Source organism: Trematomus bernacchii, unplaced genomic scaffold (assembly GCF_902827165.1).
Source record: "Trematomus bernacchii unplaced genomic scaffold, fTreBer1.1, whole genome shotgun sequence".
Lineage (NCBI taxonomy): Eukaryota > Metazoa > Chordata > Actinopteri > Perciformes > Nototheniidae > Trematomus > Trematomus bernacchii.
In genome coordinates this window covers 2,313,489-2,338,678 of record NW_022987593.1, presented here as the reverse complement: position 1 = coordinate 2,338,678, position 25,190 = coordinate 2,313,489, and the positions used below count along the sequence as shown (strand labels likewise).

The window sequence follows — 25,190 nt, the reverse complement described above, 5'->3', positions numbered from 1 at the left end:
TGTCAACACCAGCAAGTATAATTTAGGTCCTCTTGTGGGTCAGAGCAGCTTCCATTTAACCCTCTGACCGAGACTTAAATACCTGTATGTAGACATAATTCAATCCAAACATCATGTAGAGTTTGCATGTTATGGTGACTGATTGACTACTTGAAATGACTACTGACCTTTATGTAATGATGTGTAAAGATTTAGCCATTGGGTTACATTTCTTTTTAAATGTGATTACCAAGAATTTTGAGTGGGGAAAAACTATTATTCAACTGAATTAGTTGGACAATTATATACTATATAAGATCATTTTGGTTGCTCTGTGTCATTGTGCTTTGCTCTGTGCAGATTAGGGAAGAGCTGCGGGCCAATGGCATCGATGTTTACCCTCAGAAAGAGTTTGACGAGGATGCGGACGACAGGATGATCAATGACAAAATCAGGGTACGTTCAGTTCACAAGAAGGTATCCTCCTGTAGCTCAAGCACCTTAAATAGCCATCAAACATGTGAACTCAGATTGAAACTCAAGCCTTTGTCAAATGTTATACGTTATTCTTTTTGTTTCTAAAAAGTCACGATTATCACAAAAATAACGACCCAATTACAGCATGTTGTTCAAGCAAAGTGGAACAACAAAAAGCATGACCTGAAAACAAATCGGTGGTAGTGCTTCATTGACCGTGTGCATTTGTGCGTGTGCGTTTGTATGTGTGCACTCAACAGGAGATGATCCCTTTTGCTGTCGTGGGCAGTGATCAGGAGTACCAGGTGAACGGAAAAAGGATTCTGGGAAGGAAAACAAAATGGGGCACCATAGAAGGTAATACACATGCACCCTAAGATACACACATAATAATTGCACAGCTGGTTGTTTTTCCTGCCATTACAGATTGGTATTATAATAATATGTGTTCATTTTAATCTGAATGATGGAATTACAACACTAAAGTATGTCATTTACCATACTCACACGTGAGTCACATCACATCTATTCATTTGACAGTGCCAAGGCCATCTAGCTTGATCACTCTGATAGATAATATAATCGCATGCTTGCCACCAGGCCCCATTCATGTCATTCACACGACAGCATCAACAACACAGCTTTGCACAAAAGGCAACAGATTCTAATTTTTTAAATGTACAAACTGCAGCTTTAAAATCTTTCCAGCTGGTTTAACCATCTGTTGTTTGACTACCAGTGCATTTGTTTGCATACGTCTCTGTGAGTCTGTAACTAGGGACATGTATGAGACAGGAGGAAGAGATTTACAAGGACTTTCTGTGTCCTTTGGGATGAAACGGACACACTGCCTCACACACACTTGCGCACAGCAAATGTGATACAGTTTAAATTTGTTGGCCTGCGATGCATGCTCACACTGCCAAGGAGGTTCATAGCAAGCAATGTCCTCATTTCACCCTTGGGTGTGTAAACACATGTGTGTGTGTATGTGTGTATGCGAGACAGAAAGGGAGAGAGAGGACATCTGTCTGGATCGGGAGTGAAAATGTAATTTGAGGTTCAAGAAGACAGCTGAAGGAGGTCGGGACAAGGGACTGACACTGTTAAACAAACACTGTCTCCTTCCCAGGATGCAATTCAGCACACATAATTAATACTTTAGTTTAATTAGATATGATATACATGCATCATAAAACATAAATATCTCACTTAATAAATAAACACGTAAAGGTAGTTCAGTGCAATTTTGAGACACCTGAACAAGCAGCAGTGACCTGCCACCTGCAATTGTCACGTTGTAGATGTCTATTTGTGAGTTGTACACTTTGCATGAATGCAATAATAGAAACAATCTCATAATGCAGAGATCATCTATCAGTCACAGGGTCTACAAGAAGTAGTTTTTCTTTTAAATGTTAAGTATATTTGCTGTCAATAATTATGTACTTTCAGTTGCAATGCAGTATTTTTTGACATTGTTGTTGTACTTATACTAAGTAAAGGTGTTACTTTTCCAAATATTGTTGAAAATGTATTGAAACAGCGAAGTGGATCACAATGTAGACAAGTGATGTTGAAGAGGTCTATTCGGGATTGCTGTTGCAACTCTATATGGCTTAATTATTTTACTTATATTGAATAATGACATTGATCCTACTTAAATCTCAGAAATGCATACGTTTAAGCTAAAACCAGGCAGTTGTACCCCCTGAGAAGATGACATTTACGAGGAAGAACCATGACCCTTTTAGTTTTAAGAACTTAAAGGTGACTACTACTCTCTCAGCAGGCTTTATGAAATTAACTCAACAGAGCGGCATGGGAGAGAGAGGTAAAGTACTGGCACTGTGGGACAAATGTCACTAAAAGAACAATTGCTGCACTTTAGTAATGCCAGGCGAGGGAGAGAGAGAACAAGTAAAAGGTTGAGAGAGGAAGCTGCTGCGCTGCTGGACCTCATAATGTAGGCCTCAAAAGAGAAGCCTCTTTATCACAAGTGGAGAAGAAAGTGTTTATTTTCCAGGGTTTGGGGGACATTTAGAGATGGAAGGAAGAAACTAAGGAGAGTAATTCATGCATTAAATGTATTTATTGAACTGAATAAAGGGAAAATAGAGTGGTGATACCAGAAGTGCAGCTTGTTACAAGTTAGTACTGCCTTTCCTCGACGCTACTAATAAGCACTCCCAGACCCAGCAGTAACTCCACTCTCCTCCTTTCAAAGAGAATTTAATTTCCTGCCCATGGATTTCAAAGCTTTACATAAATAGCACCCTCCTTTTTTCATTTACACCCTTGACATAATCTATAATTCAAACATGTGTTAGCCCTACTGGAGGCACTAGCAGCTTGTCACGGGGAGTTTGTTAGAATGTCTCACTTAAAGTTCTCCAATATGAGGGGAGACGAGATGTATTAATTTACTCTAAAATGGAGGAGTGTGTTATCTTGGCTTAAGAAAATTGCTGTCGATGTCATGTTAGAGAATGCCCTTCAGCTGAATTGTGAGCAACACTGCCATGTGGTGGTGCTTTGAAGAATGGCAAGTTATCTGGAATAGAAGGTATAAGTTATCGAATTGTATATGTTTGGCATATCTTCCCCTCTGCATGTAAAGCCCTAAATGATCTGCTGAGAGTCAAGTCAAGATTATTTTGTAAATTGTTCTCAAATGATGTAATTCCACTAATGTTTCATATTTTTCTCTCTACAGTTGAGAATATTGGACACTGTGAGTTTGCTTACCTGCGAGACCTCCTCATCAGGTGAGCTTCCATAGAGTTTTTGGATTTTTACGATGTATAAGAACTGATATAAAATGCTTTTTTATTGACCGAGCCTCCTGCTAAATCAGAAGGAACTCACTTTATTTGTCGTAATGAATTGGAAACGGCACTGAGACGCTATGAAGCTCCACTTCCCTACTGAAATCAATACTAATGAAATTCTTTCAGATGGGTTGAGTGCTTCCCTAGACAGTGTTACAACGGCCATTTTTACAAAGCTGCTCCATTAAATGTAAAGCATTTGAGATGCTTGTTTGTACAGTCTTATCTTATCTATACCTCATCAGGCTAAAACAATGGTTCCAAAGCTTTTTAGACGTGGACCATATATTGACGTTATCTATCAATTGAAATCAATGTCACATTAAATAATTAAGGCCTTAAAAATATCTCATGTTATGTTGATATGGTTACCTTAAACATTTAAATGAATAATAAGAAGCATGCTAAATCGTGAAATGTTGATTTTAAAAGGTAAATGAAAAAGAAACAACCTTTGGCCAGTAAGCCCAGTGTATTTCAAATGTACCACAATAAAATGAAAGAAAATTATTGCATTATCTTTATCCCGTGAAACCACTGGGCCAACACATAATGAGAAAACCAATAAAACACGTATTACGTTTGTATACATTTGCTATACTTTGGACAATACTCACTGGTGTTGTTATATGGTCTTCTGTCTTTCAGGACACACATGCAGAACATCAAGGACATCACAGGCAGCATCCACTATGAGACGTATCGTGTCCGCCGGTTAAATGAATCCAACGCTCATTTCAAATCACAACCATCTGACCATCCTGCTGTTCAGCCAAAGGCCAACGGTCAGCCCGAGGTGACGCCCAGCGCTCCGCAGGCCAACGGAGTGGCTGCTAAGCACGAAGTCATGTCCCACGAGATGTAGAGTCAATATATGAGATCAGGACAGAGCCAGGCACAAAACATACACTCGCACATTTATTCTGTTTACATGAACAAGCCCACATGCACACAAGCACACAAGCACACACTCAAGCTGTGAAGCTCATTTGTGTTTTCTAGAAGGACCCTTTTGCCCAAAACTAACCACAGGAAGTTCCAAGACACATGAGTCAGAGTAAATCCTAACAGTTTTCTTTTGTGGGCCGTTTCCTCATTATTATTTTTTTCCGTCATCATAATTCTGAGCAGATTCATGTCTTCCCTGCAACATGACATACTGTACAGAACCTGTTTTTATCGGCATTTAATCTACCTGTCTGCACAATAGAATCTAGATTCAAGATTTTCACAATAAGCCATTAAAGATTTCAGGTAATGGATAAACCAAAATATATCTAGATTACCCTGACTGTGCAGTGAAGTGCATAAGCCAGGAAAGTAAATAATTGAAAAAACAATGTACAAGATTGACAAAATTCACAGTATACTGAAAAAAAGAGTGCCCCAAAACATTTTTGTACAGAATGTACCTTTGCAGGATCTTGGGTTGTGGGGTTTAGTCATGAATTGATGTTCAGATGAGATGAAATAGTTAAAGATGAAATACATAATTTGAAATGATACCACATTATCGTTAAAACTAGTACTAACTGTTGTGCCTCTGGCCTGGTCCGCTTTGTGTTGTGTTGTATAGTTTTGTAGCGATAATAGGGTTAAGTAGGGAGATTTAGATTAGGTTAAGAGTACCATGGAGAAAGTTAAGATATTGTTGACACCTCCGCACTGCAGAATAATACTTTTTTAAGAAAACGAAAGCCGTGGCAGTGTGGGCGGCTTTCACAAAACCTTTTCCCAATGTCATTTTTCCGTTGTGTTATGATGTTTTTAAACCCCCTTTTTGCCAAACCACCCCGTCTCTTTCTATATAATGCCAATGTTGTGTAATAATCGTATCTTGCATTTTACATTTCTCATTTACTATTGTATTTGTATTGCTGTTTTTCATGTTCTAATATTATTGTATACAATGGGAGGTGTGGAGGAATCTGTGCAACTGTTGTCCCATGCAGCCATTTTGTCCATTCTTTTCCTGACCAAATAAAAGTTTTTTGTTCTAAAGAGAAGCACATACAGTATATAAGTTGATTTATGAATATGTATTTATGTGTATGTTAAGTGTAATCAGTTCAATTCAACGTTCAACAATGTTGGTATCCAGAGGTTTTTGCAGGTCTTTATACATGATGTGATCTTTTAGCTTTACATAGTGTTTGTGGTTAGTAGCCTGCATTCATACAGTATGTTGTACCATGTTGGCTAGGCTGCACTATAACTAGCGCTGACGTACAAAAGTTGTTTATGTTTGTACATTGATAATTAATCATCAAAACCAGTTCTACCAATAAAAAGCTTTTTGTCAGAGACACACATTGTGCCAAAAAACCTTAAACGACACCCAGAAATTAGTTTTTATTATATTTTTGAAAAATGTTTGCATTAATACAAACTCAAGGGATCGATCAATCGAGACATCTTATTTTCCTTACAAAAAAAGTGTGTTTTATGATCAATTTACTATACCCGAAAATATGCATACATACAATAAGAAGAGAAAATACTTTTGAAAACCAATAATTATTGTCTTCAACGAAAGTTAATGTTACACGTTGTTTACTGTTGTATAGTTTTTGTGTTATTTGTTACGTTATAATAGACTAAGGTTTTATCTTTGATATGCTATCTCAAATAATAAAGATTGATATTTTTATTGTTGAAATTGATTGTCTTGATTGTTAAAACATAATTCAGTGAAGGAGAGCTCTACTGGTGGTCTATGCTGGTGACTATTAATGCGAGTGTTTGATTAGTGTAGAATACTGTATATTGTTTTCACATAATGTTTTAGATTTCACCTTAGATTTAATTGATGGGGCAACATGTTTTTTTTTAATCAATAGTTGAATAATTAAAACAAATGTGTACACAAAAGTTGACATCTAATTGAGAAATAAGCCATTTAACGTATCGCTTACTTCAGTACATTTAGAACATCTAGAATACAGTCTATGATGAATATCTCCTACCTATTCTGTATTGAAATACCTACATTATTATTGCTTTTCATTTTCATACAACAACAATATGATGGCATTGTGTGAAAAGAATCAGGGGAAAAGGTTGGACATGCAAAACAAGTTGCCAAACATTGTCATAACATGAAATCTGTTATTATTGCCTGAGAAATACATGGATGAATATGCCACATTTCAGATACTCTCATGTAGGCTATTCAATTACAAGACTTTTTCCAACTGTGTCAAAAATATGCTTATCTGTAAACGTATTTGATGAAATTATTTAATGTAATGAGACCTGCTTATTTACTGAGGAGAGTGGCTCACTTTTCCTGAGTGCAATTCATTATAGTTTGCCTTAATATAAAAAATAAAACATCCAGTTTACTCTACACAATATTATCTTAACTGAGAGGAAATGGGAATTTGCAGCTTCATAGTGGGATCACACCACACTCTCACAGCACTGGTTTAATAGGGATTCTCATTTACGCCTCCTGTCACACTACCCTGCTGATTGTAATGTGTTAACAGTGTTGTATGTGGGAGGTCATTGTCACCCTTTCACACATTGGAGCTCCTGCTGTGACTTTTCTTACCATCTCTGTGTTGAGTTCATTGGTTTGAAACTCTGCTGTGCTGAGCCTGACAATGACTCAGCCAGGGGGACAATGACAAACGTGAAGGTGAGAGACAATGGAAGTTCTATAAAAATCTGTATATATTGAACACTCACCTAATGTTGTCACTTCTATCTAAACTGTTTCCTAGGCAGACATCCTGAAGTTTGAAGGTGAGTGATAATGAAAACTGTGACAGTGCTATGACAGCTCCACTGGCTGGCACACGTATAAACCCATTTGGTGGTGCATATGAACTGACATCTGTACCCTCTCACTGATACAGCATAGTTTCACCTAATATGGTGACTTTTCCCAATGAAAATGTATGTATTAGTGCAATATATTAGACAGTAAAATGTGCTTCAAAGATTTAAACCATAACTAATCACAGTAGGCTATAAAAGCTCTTAATAAATATGAGTCTAACCAAGATTTTCCCATCTCCAGCCAAAGCCTACACAGCTTTAGTTTTTACACGTCATCATGACACCAGGACCGATTTGTTTCAGAAACCAGATTGATTGCCTTATGGCACAGAGCGAGACTGTCTGAGCCAAACTGAGCCTTCAGGGCTTCTATTGAAGTTGCAGATTTTGGAAAACTCATAGCCTAACTGTGGGAAAATAATAACTTGTAACCTGTACAAAAAGACAAATATAAATCTTTTGAACAAAATATGCTAAGATTGTATTTGACTTAGGCTATAGCAATGTGGTCTAAATTTGGACAGGTGCAGACAATATTATTTGTGTTGCTTTAAATACAATGAACCTGCCTATGCTCTCATTTGGTATTTGAATGTGAAAGACAATTGACAATGACAATTTCCAAGATATTAGGTACAAATAACTAAAACGAATGGTGTCTATACATCATGTTCTCCACAAGCAAACTTCTATTTGAACTTTTATTTTGAAAAGCTTCTGTTGTAAACACAGCATCCTTTAAGGACCGGCCGGGTGTGTGTGCAGCTTTATATACAGTCTATGGTGTGCAGTCGTCAATCGATTATGAATTACGAATCGGCCACATGTGGTTCAAAAAAAGTGTTGTGCATTTGATGCGAAAAAAGGACCTGAGCTCTAAAATGTTGAATCAAGTAAGTTTCACACATTTTTCCTGTCATCTGAGCACTGACTGCTGAAGTGCCAGCTCTGCACTTATTACAGCTCTTACAGGGGGCCGCAATCACTTGACTTTTAAAAGTATTCGTTTTTTATAATTAGCATAATAAAGCCAGTTTGCTATTCGGAAAACATTTTAGAGACAAATGTCTGACATGAAGTTGGGTGTGAATTACCAAACAAGATACCTGAAGGCTAGTTAGCTTATGTTTAGCTGCTAGCTAGCCTCCTGAGTGATATAGGGTAGCCTACCTAGCAATTAGTGGCTAAATAAACCCTACTATGCAAACCATTATCTTCAGTTTTATGAGATCATCACATTGACAGGATCTCTTGAGGTTTTTCCCAGATGAAAAATACTAAAGACATGCGAGCTGTGCTGATTTACCTCTCTTATGCAAATTACCCTGTTGAGGCCAAAAATGGCTTCTGTGTGAGTAGAGTACATTTTTACTGTCACAGTATTCCAACCTATTCAGTAAGAAGTATTATCAAGTGAGAACCATGGTTTGTTGAATTACAGGACACCCACATGACATGTAGCTCAATAATAGATTCTGCACTCTGCATGAAATCTGTTGTCAGTATATGCTCGAGTCCAGTCTGTCAATCGTTCATCCATTCATCCCCCCAGCCCACCTGAGAACTGCAACTTATCACATGCATTAAATGTGGTAGCTCAGATTGACTTATTTTATAGTTGTCTGAACAACTGAAGGTAACAGTAACGCTGACTCCAAGAACTTGCAAATAATCAGTTGATTTTGACTCATCGAGGCTTTTATGTTTTACAAATGTAAAGTGTTATGGCACTGGGAGGCTTTGAACATGTTTAACAGAGTTTTCCAGTATTGACAGATGCAACTACATGCAACATGTAGCAGCAAACTGTGAAAAACTAGGACATCTGAGTTAAATAGCTATTCCACAACACCTAACTACATGGTATGATTTGAAGTTACTGTATATCAGCTCAAGCAAGGTAGAGCTGACAAGCCTTTCAATCTGACAGCATGGTGAAATGTGTCATCTCTTTCTCTCATGGTGAGCGCTCTGCCTGCAGGTGGCTGGCTGGGCGTCGGGATCTGTGATGATGTGTCTGCTGGATGACAAAATTGGCAGGGCCGCTGGAGATAGACAAGGTATGAGTGTGTGTTTTAAAAAAAATGTAGTTTGGAAATATTGCACAGGGGTTATAGCTCTTTCAATCGGATGAACAAGATGTCAATGGCTCAGTTGTACCTCTGTACTGATTATTTCTCAGAAAGGAAAGGTGACTTGCCTTCTCCCTCCAACACAGAGCTGCATTAGAAATATTGAAATTCATGCCAAATCTAACAGCAGGTACATTATGTGTCTCAGCTGGCTCATATCGCGTAATATATTATTGCACTTCACCCACCACCATATGTGTGATGGCGGCACGATACCAGTGTTTTCTAGCAGGAATAACAATGATTCACCTTGCATTTGTAGGAGTAGAGCATATCCACCATTCTGCTTTTTCCACCATTGTGATATAACAGTATCTTGCTCTGTAATGACTTATTATGGTTTATTAGGTATTCATTATATGCTTCAGTAAGCTACTATATATTTGTGTAATATACATATACTCCCTAATGCAAAAGGAAAGATCAGAGCCAGATCTTAGGAAAGGTAAGAGAGTAGGAAGAAAAAGAAAAAAACAACAGTGTTTAAAACACAACCTTCCTTGTTCCTTCACTGGCTCTGTCGTTACCAGGCAGAGTTCTTCCAGCCAGACAGCCAATGAGCCACCGGGCCAGCCAGACATCGAGCAAGCCAACCAGATAGACTTCCAGCGAGCCAGTTCACCATCTGCCTGGTAAGCCTATCGTGGAGCGAGCCAATGCCTGTCTGTACTGGTGTGGCACCACTGGCTAGTTTTCTGATTCTCTCAGTCCTAAACACACACGCACACTTTCATTAGCCTGTGTTTCCTTCAGAGGTATTTGGATACACAGAAAAGAAGAGAACTGTAATATCTGCCTATCCTCAGTCCACAACCGTCGGGACAACCCAAAACAAAAGATTGCTTCCCGTTGCCCAGCTCACACACTCCCTGCCTTTCTGCACAGCTCCTCCAAAATAATCGACGCAAGGTAATTTGGTAATTAATCGCCGTTCGTTAATGGCTTTGCATTTATTAAAGCTGTGCATGCTGACGATTGTGTTTTGTCTCACCCTGTTCCCTCTGGGATAATCAGTACCTTGCCAACTTATTTACACAAATACAAATGTGTGTACGCAGAAATAGATACAGACCACTAGTATTCTCTAATCCTCTGCCCGATTCACCCTTGAGCCAAGCCAGCTAACTCTCCTGGACACGTAGCATGGCGCCCCGTTGTTGTCGATGTATGCTAATGTTCAACATCCATCTGTTCGTTTGCTTGATTTGGATTTTGCTTGTTTTCTAGCCATGTTCCCGCCCTTCCTACTCCACTGTTCCCTCCCCCCGCCCCCGCCCCCACCCACACCTCATGCATCTCCTGTTTCTCCTCCTCTGCCACCTTGCCATCTCCTTCCTGCCGCTCTGACATCAGGAGTCTGCCTGGATCGCAGCCAGCTCTTGTGTGGCGAGGGTGTAGGGAGGGTCCCGCGCCCCGTCCTGTCCGTACGCAAATTGGCCTTGTTTTGATTAAAAGACAGCTGCATATTTCATTAAAGTCACTAGTGGAGGTGGTAGAAAAGAAGGCATACCTCTCTGGGGAGGCAAAGGTTGTTTAGCTGGAGTGAATGTTGTGGGAGCTTCTGTTTAGTGCTGCTGAGGGGAACAAATAGCGAAGACAAAAGGGCTGCCAAGGGAATGCTTTGGGGTTTAATGGGGCTGACTGACTGGCACATCAGTTAAAGCTCACACTGATGCAGAGCGCAAGTGAATGTGCGTTGCATGATAACAGGAGCAATTGACAATGAAATATAGACCCCATCAGCCTTCAAGGTGCTTTGGCATGCCAAGGCAGCTGAGCTGCAACCCACCACTGCCAGGCTGCTGAGAAAAAAAAGTGTAAGTAATAAAGTGAGAAATGGTTTCTCATGTGGCCATCTTTTACTCTATGGTAGATAGCTATAGGCTGCCCGCTTGCCGGGCCGGGTAAAGTAAAAACATTGTTTTCCCAATAGATATCTCAATTTTTCAGGGAGAAAAGTTGTTCTCTCAAAGTTTTCACCTTGTGTTCTGGCTTTTAAGTGTTTAACAGCACGTTGAGTAGTAATACCAATGTATTATTTGTATTCTCTAGGTATGTATTTGTAAATGGCAAAAGGTATTTTTCCCAGCTTGTCATCTTTCTTGTTACTGGTGTAGGGTAGCAGTTACCCAACGAGAGGTGGTCCAGGGTGATGTATGGGTGGGTGGGCACCATGAGGTCAGAGGGTGGGAATAGGAAGGATGGGGGAGGATTTCTTGGCATCGAGCCAACTCCAGTGGAAATCAAAGACATGGGGAGGCAAGGGAGGATGGAGCGGTGGTTGCTCTGCATAATCAATCGGAAACAATAGAGGAACAGAGCAAGTGGTTCTGCCTTTCTTGACAAGGCTGATTGTATTTATGCAGGGGTGGAAGCAAAGGGGGGGAAAGGCATTAAAAGGGATTGGGTAGTGAGATGTGGGCAGGTGCAGGGAGTGCTGTAATGGGTGGCCCCCGCTGCAAAGCCAAGGACATATACCCAAGAGGAACTGATTGAATGCCATGCCAATAAAAAGAGGCAGTTTCATGCACCATTGACCGAGTTGGCATCCACACAGTCACACTGCGATGAAACCCGCTTCGAGGTCATGATAATGTGAATCACATTTTGTTCCTGCTCTGAGGAAAGAATTGAACCGCACTCTCAAAACTGTTGTTGTGGCGATCCAGCATAACACCACAGGAAAGAATGAAACAGAGAGGAATCAATAAAACACAAACACAGATATAGCTGATCAGTAATTATTATTTAGTTGTTGCAACAAACCAAACAATAATGGGGAGTACATCACCTGCTGCCACAGTAGCCAATCGCGGAAATGCCCCCCGACAGTATCAGTAATCATACAGCATATATAGCCACTGCAATGAACACACACACACATTTTCCCTAAGCATGTTTAACGCACACATTTGATCATGCAGCCTACCACACAAATGTCACATGTTTTTCTCTCTGAAAGCTATACTTGTATATGTTGAAAAGTCATCATCTCATGACATCCTTAGGAGTAGTTAACTAACAAAGGTTAACTGTTTTTATAACCTGAGGCCTTCTCTAAACCTTTTCTGAACTTGGCATCAGCTCATTTAGAATGAATACATGTATTGATAATTCAGAACGACCACTGTCTCTCTAACTCTGTGTGACCCAACTCAATAACACACATCATATGGAATACCATGTGATCTCAATGAATATCAGAAATACGCTGTCATAAACATTCTGCCATAACACTGTATGTTTTTTTTTTCTCTTACGGTTTGTGGCATATGTCTGATGTTTTCATTGTATGTCAAAACATGGGGAAAATCCGATTGTTTGTTTGGACAGAAATGAAAAGATCAGATTCTGACTCACAATAGGTGGGAAAAATAATCAGATTTAAGCCTGCAGTGTGCATACAACTGGAGAGCTTGTCCTTTCATTTTCTCTGTTGGTAGAGCAGCGTCTCCCAGAGAGGGCTAATAGAATGCTTGCCTTGTATCTTCCCAGCCATGAACTTTCCTCTGTCACAATTACATTCAGTCTGGAGGCCTGTGTGCATCGCAGACAAATACAGTTTATTAAAGCAAAGCAGTGAAACGCTTATGTTGAACTCGACAAGGATGTTCATCTGTATACCTATATAACATAGTCCTGATATCAGCAATAAAAAGTGCAGAACTAGTGTTTATACAGTATGTTTTATGAGTTTCTGGAAAACAATAACGGAACATCAGACGAAGATACAGTCCCAGCTGCTGTGGCAACACCATTTTAAATCCATTTCCTGTTGGTGCATTTCATATTTGTATGTGTTTCTTAGGTTTCAGTAATCTCTTAGTAACAACAAAAGGAATCAATAACGTATAAGTCTATTTGATTCAAAACTAGTTCACCCTCAAAAGAAACAACACACCGCCTGTGAAGACTTCACAGACATCTATGAGGAAGGTATTTTTGAGTATTTCGAGGCAAAATACCAAATGCAGTTACCATAGACAGAGGAATGTTGAATTGACCATTGACATGTTGCAGACTTGGAATATTTTGTTTTTCATTTATACATTAAGTTATTTTAGACCTCAATTTTACTCAATTTTTTGCATGGTTACATAAGTGTTAAAAGGGGACATAACAGAAAGGTGAACAGCAGCAGCTAGAATAGACTGTTGGAGCTGTTGTTCGTGTAACACATTTTGTCAGTCATTTGTAAAGGATATGACTTAATTATTCATCACGTCTGAATGAGAAACTACAGGAATACAGTATTAGTGCCTCCTGCCATACTGACACAGTTCTGTAGACTCCTTTTTTTTTACCAAGGCAGAGATTTTAGCTGCTGTGATGCACTTGATGAATTTAGTTAATTCTGAGAGATGAGCTAATTGTTTTGTTTTAAGTGACTTTCAGTGCAAATTACACTTTTTTTTATGTGCAATTTAAACTGAGATAGCTCTAAGTGTTCGAGAAAATGTGCCTAATCAAAGAGACTGATTAAAACAAAACACTCCTGAAATACAGGTGGGTACAGATACTGAGCACAGGAAACATGTTTTTGTATCTGTGCTGCTGATGCTGCACCACTGCCTCCTGCTGTTTGTCCACAGCAGTAACATTTCAGGCCTGTTTCAGAATATGCAAAAAAGCTAATTTTCCACTGCCAGTTCCTGACATTAATGCATATACTGATTCACAAGCCCCCTTAGAGCCCTCTCCACGCCATCCACCTCGCCTCCTCTGCCCGCTGCTCACTCATGTTATCAATTCACTGTTTTCTCGAGGAAAATATAAGTTAAGCTCACCTTATTTACATTTATATGATCAGATTCTCTTCCTTATGGACGGTATGCAAATGTGCCCTTTTCGAGTCTTAGTGTGTAGATGTGTTGCCAGGGATGGAGGGGGAGAAAATAAGGAAAGAGTCAGGATTTCTGGACCTCATGAATTTTGTAATGATCAATTTTGTTTACTGTACCTTTCCAAGACTTATCAGGAGATTTTGATCTAGGGATATATATATATATATAACATGAGATTGATTTACACCTGGGTCGTCCATCTTACTTCCTTTTCTTTATTTTTTTCATTTTCTTCATCTGATGGCCTCTACATTTCTCAGTTTGTGTGTTTGTGAGATATAGGCAGGTGGTTGTGCAGGGTACGCTCAGGCATTGGTCACGTCTCTTAAATCCTCTTGTGTGTGGGAGCAGAGGGGGAATGAAAGGCAAATCTGAGGGCAGGCTGGATGAATGCAGTGAGCCTGCGCTTATTTGAAAAATATAAAAAAAACTATCTTGCTTGTGTGTATGTGCAAGTGAGAGCTAGACAGAAAATGTGTATGTAGGTGAGTGCTTTACCTGAGTGAAACCTCTGAACCCATTGTGAATTGAATGGCAGGGCATTGCACTGCTCGTGCGTGCGTGCGTGCGTGCGTGCGTGCGTGCGTGCGTGCGTGCGTGCGTGCGTGCGTGCGTGCGTGCATGCATGCGGGTCCGGTGGACGCCGGAGAGGGAATAGCACTCGAGCAAATTGCTTTCTGCCAGCATATTGCCAGCGCCAGTCTTTATTCCTCGGGATGGGGAGGCACGTCTCAGACGATTACAGCCCCCATTTCAGGCTCACACTGCTGGGCTGCCCTGCTCAACCCACAGCCCTGCTTCACAACACTCCCCTCTATACCATGCTATACCCTGCTTAATTAAATGCTGATGTGGAATATTTAAGTGACACTCCAAGCGAAACCTAATAATATAATCAGGTAATAAGAAATTAATTTTCTCCCTGGCTGCACTTGGACTTGGGTGTTGATACAGGGATGGGGAAGAGAAATCTTCAGGCAAATGTTGGTGAGGGAGCGTTGTTGGTAGTACTACCTCTCCCTCTCTCTCTCTCCTTCTTTCCTTCTAGGTGCATCAACATTTCTCATGACACACTCCGGCGATTCGATAGCCACCCCCATGCACCCATTCACACGGCCCATGCTCCTGTGCACATACACATTTGCAGAGGCACACAATAACAAGGATCCCTACACCACTGAACTGTAAATGACCAAAGCAAGGAGACCATTTGTGACACCCACACACAACTGCACACAAACACTCTCACGCACACATGCTGTCAGTGATGTCCCCCACAGGCTGACATTGTGAGTGGCGGTGCTGGCATTGGCCTGCAGCCTGGACTGATGTGTGTACAGATGATGGTTCATGTCAGTAAGAGAGAAGCATCTTGCTGTGCTTGTGACCCACTAAAAAAACATTCAATTTCCTCACTCTTGTTACTTTTTTATCTCTCTGCATGCATCTTTTTCTCCCTCTCTCGATCTCGGTGCCCGCCGTCATGTACTTAATTAGGAGGCAGGAGTCCATCGATGTCAGTGCTTTGGTGTTTTATTGTCCCCCCCTGGCCCCCAATGGAGAGACATCAATAACCCTCCCCCACAACACACACATATACACACAACACACACACACATACTACGTGCCATAGTTTCCATGGCCCGGCCTGCTCTTGCCTGGCATAGCCATCCATCTCTCTGTGCGTTGTCCCCCCCTCCACCTCCTCCTCCCCCTCCTCAACTCACCACCCACCCGATGGCTGCTCTCTCCTCCTCTTCCATCACTCCCCCTCCCCTCCTCCCCCCTCCCCTCCTCTCCATCCCCTGCCATCGCCTCTCTACCTGAGAGCATTTGTCATCCCGTCGCTCTGCGAGCTGCGGCCGACGCAATGAAAGAAAGGCTGAAAAAAAAAAAAAGAACTCAGCGGCAATATGCAAAAATGCAAAAAGGTAGATGCGGGTTGCCCTGGCAACGGCTCCGAGGTTATTTCCAACCGCTGATGGAAATCAATGTCATGTGCCAGGCAGGCAGGCACCTCCGTCCTCAGGAAAATTAGAAAAAGAAGGACGGGGGGGGGGGTTGAGGAAGGAGGAGGGAGGACTGAAAGGACAAAGAAAAATGCAGTTGATTAGAAATCAGGTTTTTCTCCTTTCTGCACCTTAAGGACTCCTGACTTTTCTTCAAAGGAGCTCAAGGCATGCAGCGTGTCATTTGTTTGCCCCTGTGGGTCACTTTTTGCTTTTGTTTCTGCCTTTGCATTCACCATAAAATCCGTCCCTCCTACAGTATGCACGTTTAACACCGCCAGCGGCCTTTTCTCATTTGTTTATGTAAAAAGAAGAAAAAGTTAACTCTCGCTGCAAGGGCGCCAAATCAAAAAGATAAATAAGGGTGCTGGAAGAGGGAGAGGGGGAGTGGTGGAGGAGGGGCGGGGGGGTTTGTGTGTCTGTGTGTATGTGTTTCAACTGGCCCAACAACTGAGTAATGTGTTATGTGATTCCAACCAGCAGCTTCACACAACAACAGACATTTGACTTTCTGATATGCTAAGATGTAGCACTGTGACGGGATTAGCTGGTTGGATCTAAACAGGGGAAAGCAGATTTTTGGATCACTGCCAATATCTAAAAATAATAAAGATGAATAAGTCTGATTAACAAGATGGAAGTAAGTGTAGAGTGTTTCCTAAATCTGCTCACCATGTTCTTAAACTCCAAAGAGGCTGCACTGACAGGTGGAACATTTTGAACAGTTGAGTAAGAAAAACGTGTCTTCAGCTTGTGCTGTGTTGTTTAAGACCTCTTATATCATTTATCCACTGCTTGGATGTTATTCAATTGCCCGTCTACAGTCCATTCTACAGGCTGTAATCATTGGTGGACAGCTGAGAACAGGTGTGAATATTCCCCAAATGGTGAATCAATTAGTTAGTCTGAGACCTGTGTCGTGCATAGTCATGCTTATGACATGACAAACGTAATACTTCTTAATAGATTTGTCAAAAGTTGACACAGTTTGATGTCTACAGTATAAACAAGTTCAGTAGCTGCAGTTAGATACAGTCGAATGTGAACGACTTTTGGCCTTACATGTATGTTATAATAGTAAGTGTTGCACAGCTGTAAACCAGTGTGTTATTGTCTCACGTGCTACTGTCATTAATGCTGCAACATTCTCAAAACATCAGCCTGGGTTGGACTAACAGTAATGTTTTGATTCAGAGAGCAGGATATTTTTGTAATCATTGCTGACAGTGAGATATATAGAATTCATTTCCTTAGGTTGGAATCAATAACCCATAAACTCTTAATTTATAGTACGAACTGCTACAGCCACCAGAGGCTCTCTCTGACGGGCCTTGCATCACTGTGGCAGGCTGCTGTGGAATAGATGGGCCATGCATGCCAAGCCAATCGGTTCTCTACTTCATTTGCATACCTAACATGGCGTTCACACTCCAGTTGACACATTTGCAACCCGCCACTTATCCCATTACCGGCTGTCCCTGGTCGCAGTGTTGTTTGCTGTGTCGGCACTCTTTCTGGGCTGACTGGCCGGCTCATTCCCTGCTGAGTTGTGCGTCGAGGCACTCGCAGGTTGTTTGGATGCAACTGGACTCAACACAACTGTGCTCACAGGCGAGTAGGCACTGACACACATGCAAGTCTTACAACTGCATTCTTACAAACACACAACATGTGCACAACATTTCGGTAATACCTGTTGAGGGATGACTAAAGAAAATGTATATTCAACCTTTAAGATAAATGTTCAATTAATTAGGCCACATTTTCGAATGACGTCATCATTATTAAGTATATGGTATTGAGCTGCGTTCCCTAAATATCTTACAACTCAACCAACTATATTACAGTACTCTAGTAGTACAAATACTAGAGTACTGTTAATAATGAAAACCCAGCAGAAGAAGGCAAAAAGGGAGAGTGTTAAAAACAATCTTTTTGCTAAGCTACGTCGGTAATTAGCAAAACCTGCCGACGTATTACAACTAGCCCCCCCGGCTTATGTCAGATCACGTTAAAGGTTTATTTCTGTTGTTCTTGATTCAGGTTAATGTGAGGCATATGAATAAAAAAGCTGAGTAAACCACATTATCCCCCCTAAACACACACACTCAAACACACTCATGCAGAAGGTCTCCCAAGCCACCCCCGTCTTTTTGTGAGTTGCTAATATGGGGGTATTAATTTGCCATTAAAGGTTTAATTTTGTTGGCTGTTTTAATTTGAGTCTTAAATAAACTCCCTAGACCCTGCAGCCATTTTTGAGTCCCTACCCTCCTTCCCTCCCTCCCTCCCTTGCTCCCTCACTGCTCCCCTCCCCTTTTCTTCTCATTCTCTCTTTTGAGAAGGCAGCATTACAGTATAAGTTAAATTGGTTCCCCTAGGCAACAAAAAAACAAACACCTATTAGTGTTCAAGGATGAGCTACCTTGCTCACCTTCGACACCGCTGCAGGATATAGTCCGCTACTGTCTGAGAGCCACAGTGACATTTTCCTTTTCACTGCAGAGAGAGTTACAGCATGTTGTTGTGAACCAAGTCTTTCAGAGCTTTCTGTTTCTACAACAGGGGGTCCTGGTATCTTTCACACAGGACTTCCATGATATTGTAAAGCTGTGTTATCAAATGGCTGTGCAAATAAGCTTACAACAAGACTCTGAACTCAATGAACTCAAACTCGCTGAGCAGATTCTCCATGGTGGAGGGCTGCAGCTCAATGCTGTATATGTCAACCACGGATTTTCTGATAAGATCATTTTCCACCCGGCACATCTATTTTTGATGTGCCGTGTTGGTGGTGAACTGAATAGATGAATATTCATGAATATGCTGAAAGCCTATATGTATCATAGGGATTTCCATCCGTGTCATCAAGCTATGCAAATGACACACTCACATCTCCATACGGCCACACAGCCCCCTCTTTCTCCTTAATTAATGACGGTGAGAAAAATGTTTTTTCTTCCAGGGAAATTGGCTCCTTCAAGACGGAATCGCTGCAGATGGTAATGGGAAGTGATCATTCTGGACTTGTTGGTGGAAATACATATTCCCCATCATTTGGCCACAACTCGTAAAACCGAGGTTGTAAATACTTGAAGATGTTGATTTGATCCTGCAGTGGTTAAAATATGGAAAGTGAAATCTGATTGGATAGGCTTTCACCCATGTGTTTTACTGTTACAATCATAGCCTACATTTAACTAAAACACATTCATCTTTTAATGATTAATTGGCAGGATGCAAAATTCACTTTTATTGTCCCACGGCTGAATGGCTAGCTAATGTTCAAATTGTATAAGCAACTCATTAGGTTACCATTGCTGAGGGATGCATATCAGTCACATGCATATTGAACTTGTAGCCTTAATGGGGCTAATTGTGTTCAAGGTTCAAGGTTCAAGGTTCTTTATTGTCAAACTGACATAGCTACAGAGTAATTGTGTTGTTGAAAATCTTATGTCACAGGCTTCTCCAACAATGCAACATAATAACAATACAGATAGCAAGAGCAATACAAAAAGAAAAATAGTTCTAAAATAAAGTGAGCATGTGGAATAGTGCAGTACGAGTCTATATACAAGTTATTGGAATGATATATATTAGATATTAGATACATATTACTGAGTAGCAGATGAATGTTTTGAAGTTGTTTCAGCAGTTCAAATTGTTTAACAGTCTCACTGCCCGCGGGAAGCAACTGTCTCCGAATCTTCTTGTCTTTGCCAGGATGCTGCGGTAACGTCTGCCAGACGGCAACAGAAAGAACAGTTTGTGGCTGGGGGGATGGGGGTCTTTGATAATCCGTAGTGTTTTCTTCCTGAGCCGCTGGGAGTAAAGGTCCTCCATGGATGGCAGCTCCGTCCTGTGTGCCCTGTACATTGTCAAACTAAAGTCAGCACACAACTGGATTGTACCAACTCAGTCTCCTCTAAATTATGTTTATTTGCTAATCATTTCCAACAGCCAGTTCACCCGATAATGCCACCTTTAATGTTTTTAATCTTCACAATGAGGAATGAGATGTTTTTAACTGAGGATTAAAATTCCAAATCCAACTTTGTATATCATTGTTGTTCTTATAGTTTTCTGTTCTACAGAAATAACATGCTTGTGACCCAGATACCAAACAGTTGAAAGTTTCTTAATGAAGAAAGTTTGGTCTTCTAATTGTTGTACATTTGACATGTGTATGATGTTGCCGGGATGCTTAACTGGCATTTTCCACTTAACTACATGTTACACCTACAAAGACCCCCCACCCTGCGCTATTATAAGATAAAAGACATCTGACAGCGGGCAGATCTGCTGAATTACATGTCATGCATTCTACTCATCATCCATGGCCAATGTGGGCGAAGAATCTCTTCTTCATCTTCAGAGATGGAAACGAAGATCAGGGGAAGGGCGGATAACTCTCAGAGAAAAGAATAAAGGGCGGAAGTAAGGATAAGCGGGAAAGCTGACATTAGGGTCAAGTGCTGATCTGGCATCACATTTCCCTTTCAAATCCATCTATATGCATATGCTCACATGCACACATGAGTCCTAGGTGCACGTGCGGCGCTGCACGCCCACATGCTCTGCTTGGAAACCTGCCAGAGAGAGGTTAAGTCGCACTGAGACAAAAAGCAGATGGATGAAATCAAATGAGTAAAAGAGAATATTGGAAATTATTTAACTGTGTGCTTATGCATGTGTGTGTGCATGTATGTGAGCAAAGGGAGACAGAATCTACTCAGGGTGGAGGTAGTAGTTCACTGACAGACTGCGCGGCCATGCTCAGCCAGTTCATTGCTGTCATTCCTTACATCTTTTGACATTTTCAATTATGTCTTTCACACATGGCTGGGCGCCTGTTTTTTCCCCTCATCTTCCACCTCTGCTTTTCTCTCGCTCTCCCTCTTTCCCTATTCTGTACCTCCACCTTCATTCCATTTCCTTTTTAAGTGGCCGCTCCCTCCTTGTTTTGTGCGTCGGCCCTTTTCATATGTGGGGGTCAGCTCGCCCACGGATCCCATTACTCCCCCTGCTCTTTCGCTGATGGAGGGAGCAGGGGACGGCGGGGTGAGCGAGGAATAGGGCATGCCGAGGAGGGAAAAGGATGCTGTCAGATATGTCAAGGAGTCCTGTTCAATTTATCCGCTGATCCTGAGGGGGGACCTCACAGGGCGAGGTTCAGAAAGTATAGGTATTCTTGTGTTTAGGACTTTACTGTTACTGAGAGGAGATTTATATTTGGTTGTGGTATCTAAAGGCGTTTCCAATGCGCCATTTTGTTCTTAGTTTCACTTCTGAACTCTTCCTGTTATTGGTGGCACTGCTAATATGACTATTTTGTGTGTAAAACATAGACTTTGATGATAGGAATACAAAGAATTGCAGACAATGTTAGAACAAAAGCACGTTTATGCATTAGCTGTGCTTTTGATGAACAGTTTTGGGGCCTGTGTTAACTCACTGCACACAAACTACACAGCTTCAAACTGCAGAAAGACAGTTATATATGCTCATCCTGTAAAACATGATACATCGCCATGAGTTAAACTAGCCCAAAAGACAAAGTAGTTGAAATTAGACACTGAAATGCTGCTTACATATCCCTGATGAGGCCCATTCTGCCTGCATAATGAGCATTTTGACTTTCGATATCAGCATAGTTTGGGTTTGAAGTACTGACCAATGCCAACTCTATATATAGTTTAAGGTTGTTTGGAATGACTTATAATTAGAAACTTGAGATGTTAAATGTTGGTATCACTGCTTTTGGGTAATAGATCTGATTTATTCCACCTGTTATGTTATTGACATGACGTTAGATTCAACATAAATTCTATGATAGAAAAAGCCATGTCAGTTATTGTCGAATGCATTCAACACTGTAGATACACAAAACACTAATTGACGGATTGGCATTGTGATTAATTATTAATGAGGACATGATGGTTTCCTCCGGTAAATGCGTCAGAGGACTCAAAACATCCATAATGCACCCATGCAAGCAGGAATCATTTACCTGCTGGACCAACTGATGGATTTACTGATTGATTGATTAGCAGACTGACTAATTGATTGGTTTCGTAATGAGGGGAAAACACATTTTTCTACATTAAAGCAAACCGGGGGGGGGGATTCCCCATTGCTTGCAGCCATGATGTAATGCGTAGGTTTCTAATGACCTCAGCATAATCACCACCATTATGAAACAGGCCATCTCTCAAAACCACCTCATCATCAGAGTGTTGCATACTCATGCCTACAGCCATCGCTCATTCGTCCTCGTCAGCCAAACAGATAACCGATGCTTCTGCAAGATCTGCAGCCAGATCCCAGCAGGATCTCAGCAGGCCGCCAACAAAGCTTTGTTCAGACCGGGGGGGGGGGGGAAAAGTGTTTGTGTGTGTGGGTGGTAGTCGACTTTTGGTGTTGCCCAACTGGCTGTACTCGCTCCCACCATGCAGGGGGCAGTCAAGGAGATGGGAGGCCAGATTGCTATTTTTCCAGGCTAATCACAGGAGTAGGTTGCCAGGTTTCCCCCTTCTTATCCCCCCCTCTCCTGCTGACTTTTAACCCTAACCCTCCAGCAGGAGATCCCTCTCTTGGCACGAGGGAGGTAGAAAAGCGGGAGAAAAAAAATGGGGTAAGCCAGTGGCGCAACCTGAACAAGACAAATGGGGGGGGAGTCGTGGTCAAGGGCTGATTAATGAGCCTTTAATTTAATCAGCAATTCCCATCTCGCCAGGGCCTCTCCACGTGGCTCTGTAGCAGCTTATTATATTTAACAAGTATGTGATCTCCCACTTTTCCCTTGCTCTTTTTCTCCCTCTTTCTGTCTTTCCGAGTTCCTCTTTTATAGCGAGCTCTTATCTGTGTCAGAGTCAGGGATGTGAATAGAGAGGCAATGATTAATGAAGATTTAAGACCTATGAAGGATGTCTAATCACTCTCTCTCTCTTCCTCTACCTCTCTTTCTCGCTCCTTAAACAAAAGTGACTGCTGTGGACTGAGTTTCAGACCGGGAAGCTGCTGTGATGTAGCCAATTACAGTGATGAATGCTCAAAGATGGCCCATGACACTTATTTTATGTTGTAAGATCGGAGGTGAGATGAGAATGAAAGTGTGTGCAGGTGTGTGTGTGTGTGTGTGTGTGTGTGAGTATGTGCAGCTGTGTGTGTGTGTGGTTTTGAGTGAGTGTTTGTGTGTTAATCCTGCACATTTGTATCTTCTGTCCTTAGTTTTGGTTGACTTGTTTCTCCACACAGAACATCGTTTACACACTCACATTTCAACACAAAGACTCATATTATTATATTATCTGATAGTATTAATTATTTAATTATTTTGCGCATGAGCTTTTCTTGCAAACAGTCTTATCATTTGCCTAATATTGAATAAATGATAAACCTGCCTGTGTAAGTTTCTGTTTTGCGTATGTTACTCTACCGCAAGCCACATATTCTCCAACTTGAACATTTTAATTGCGACAATTGCGCTTTATTTAAACATGATGGGTCTTATTTTTTATGGTCTTGTACATTATTCCTTAGGCTTAGTCAAACTTCAGTTAGGAAAACTCTCTTCCTGCTATATCTTTTTATTCCAATTTAAAGATAATACTTTCCCACTTTGAAGCCATCAAATCACTTAAACCATTCATAGTTCACCACAACCTCAGTGAGCCAATCATCTCTTGCTGTCAAACTTTAATATAACATATCCTTTCTCTGTTTCTTTGCGCTGTCATTTCAGTGTCCGATCAATGCAACCCACTACAACAGAATCCATCAAGCAAAACCACCTGTCCACCTGTCCAAGTCCACAACACATCCGTTCAGACTTGCTGCTTCATCCAATCCCTCACCTTTTCCTCTTGTGCACTTTAGATACAATGAATACAATTCTTTATAAGCACTTCTTTCATGTTATCTGTCATTGTTTTAATACCGTTCAAAGGTAATTGCTGAGATTTGGCAACATACTGACAGCTCAAAGTATTTCACTATACAAAAAACATAATAACTATATTTATTATTTGACAATTCAATGGTGGATGTTTTGCATGTTTGTCAAATGTTGTAACACCACTGTGTAGTTTGTCCAGCCCTATAGTGACAGCACGCTTACAAAAAGCCTTTACCTTACACAAATACTGCAGATGCCCTCGCTCACATTTTGGCTGGATAAAACCGCACACACAGCACCTTTTTTCCATAGCAGAAGCAGTTCATTTATTTCTAGATAATTAGAAGTGGTGGCAGGTATAAAAAAAAGAAAAGAAGTGATGGAATAAGAAAGGCTTTGTAGTGAGTCGGAATAGAGATGAGAGAAGCTCTTTAATTCTGCCTCTGATTACTAAGTGGCTCCAACCATTATCTTTACACAGTGAATAGCATAACACCATAACGGTCAAATGTGACTCATCCATCCCCACCCGTTATCACTGTCAATGGCTTATGGGAGCCGCCCCCTCATCCCCTTCTCAACCCCATCCATCCCCTCACAGATTGACACAGTGCCTACTTAACATAGCTCCTCAGAAAGTGCTTTTAAATTGTGTGTGTGTGTGTGTACAGTAGATGTTTACACATGCTTTACACTGGAAACCTGTGGATATATGTTTTTCAAGAGAGACTTTTGTGTATGTATGAGTGTTTGTGTATGCATGAAAATGTGTCTTTGTAAGAGTGTGTGTGCGCCAGGTCATTCCATATGTGTCTTCTCTCAATCGTAGAAAAGGGTAGGAGTATGTAGGTCCCCTCTCTCATCCTCTGCCATGGGGCTCCGAGAGGTATTGCCTCCCTTATTGCTGTTGAAAAGCCCCATCAGTGCCAGGCGCTCTGATTTATGTCCATGAACCCCCTCCACCTCCAGCTCCTTTCCATTAAGCTTTACAATATTCCCCCCCCCATTGTTCAGCTCCCGGCGTTATCGGCCCTACCCAGGCCTGTCAGCAAGACCTGCCCCACACACAATCACGGCAGGAGCAGCGCGAGGAGACAAGGGGCGGGGGGGGGGGGGGGGCTGATAGGACGGAGCGAGAGATCGAAGAGGTGGGGTACGATAGATAGGAAGAAAAGGAGGGGAGGGAGTGAGAGCGCTGGGATGAAGAGGGAGATAGAGAAGTGGCAGGCAGA

General features: G+C 41.3%; 1 protein-coding gene across 7 annotated transcripts in view; it reads left to right on the top strand.

Moving 5' to 3' along the window:
* LOC117482217 (septin-9-like) overlaps window positions 1-5,946 on the top strand; it is a 69,401-nt gene extending 63,455 nt beyond the window's left edge. For all 7 annotated transcript variants that reach the window (XM_034130248.1, XM_034130247.1, XM_034130246.1 and 4 more), the window contains 4 exons: window positions 340-435; window positions 717-813; window positions 3,173-3,224; window positions 3,936-5,946. In XM_034130248.1, the coding sequence (XP_033986139.1) occupies window positions 340-435; window positions 717-813; window positions 3,173-3,224; window positions 3,936-4,152 (462 nt within the window). In that variant the 3' untranslated portion in view covers window positions 4,153-5,946. The remainder of the gene's footprint in view (window positions 1-339; window positions 436-716; window positions 814-3,172; window positions 3,225-3,935) is intronic.
* Window positions 5,947-25,190: the final 19,244 nt, after the last annotated feature.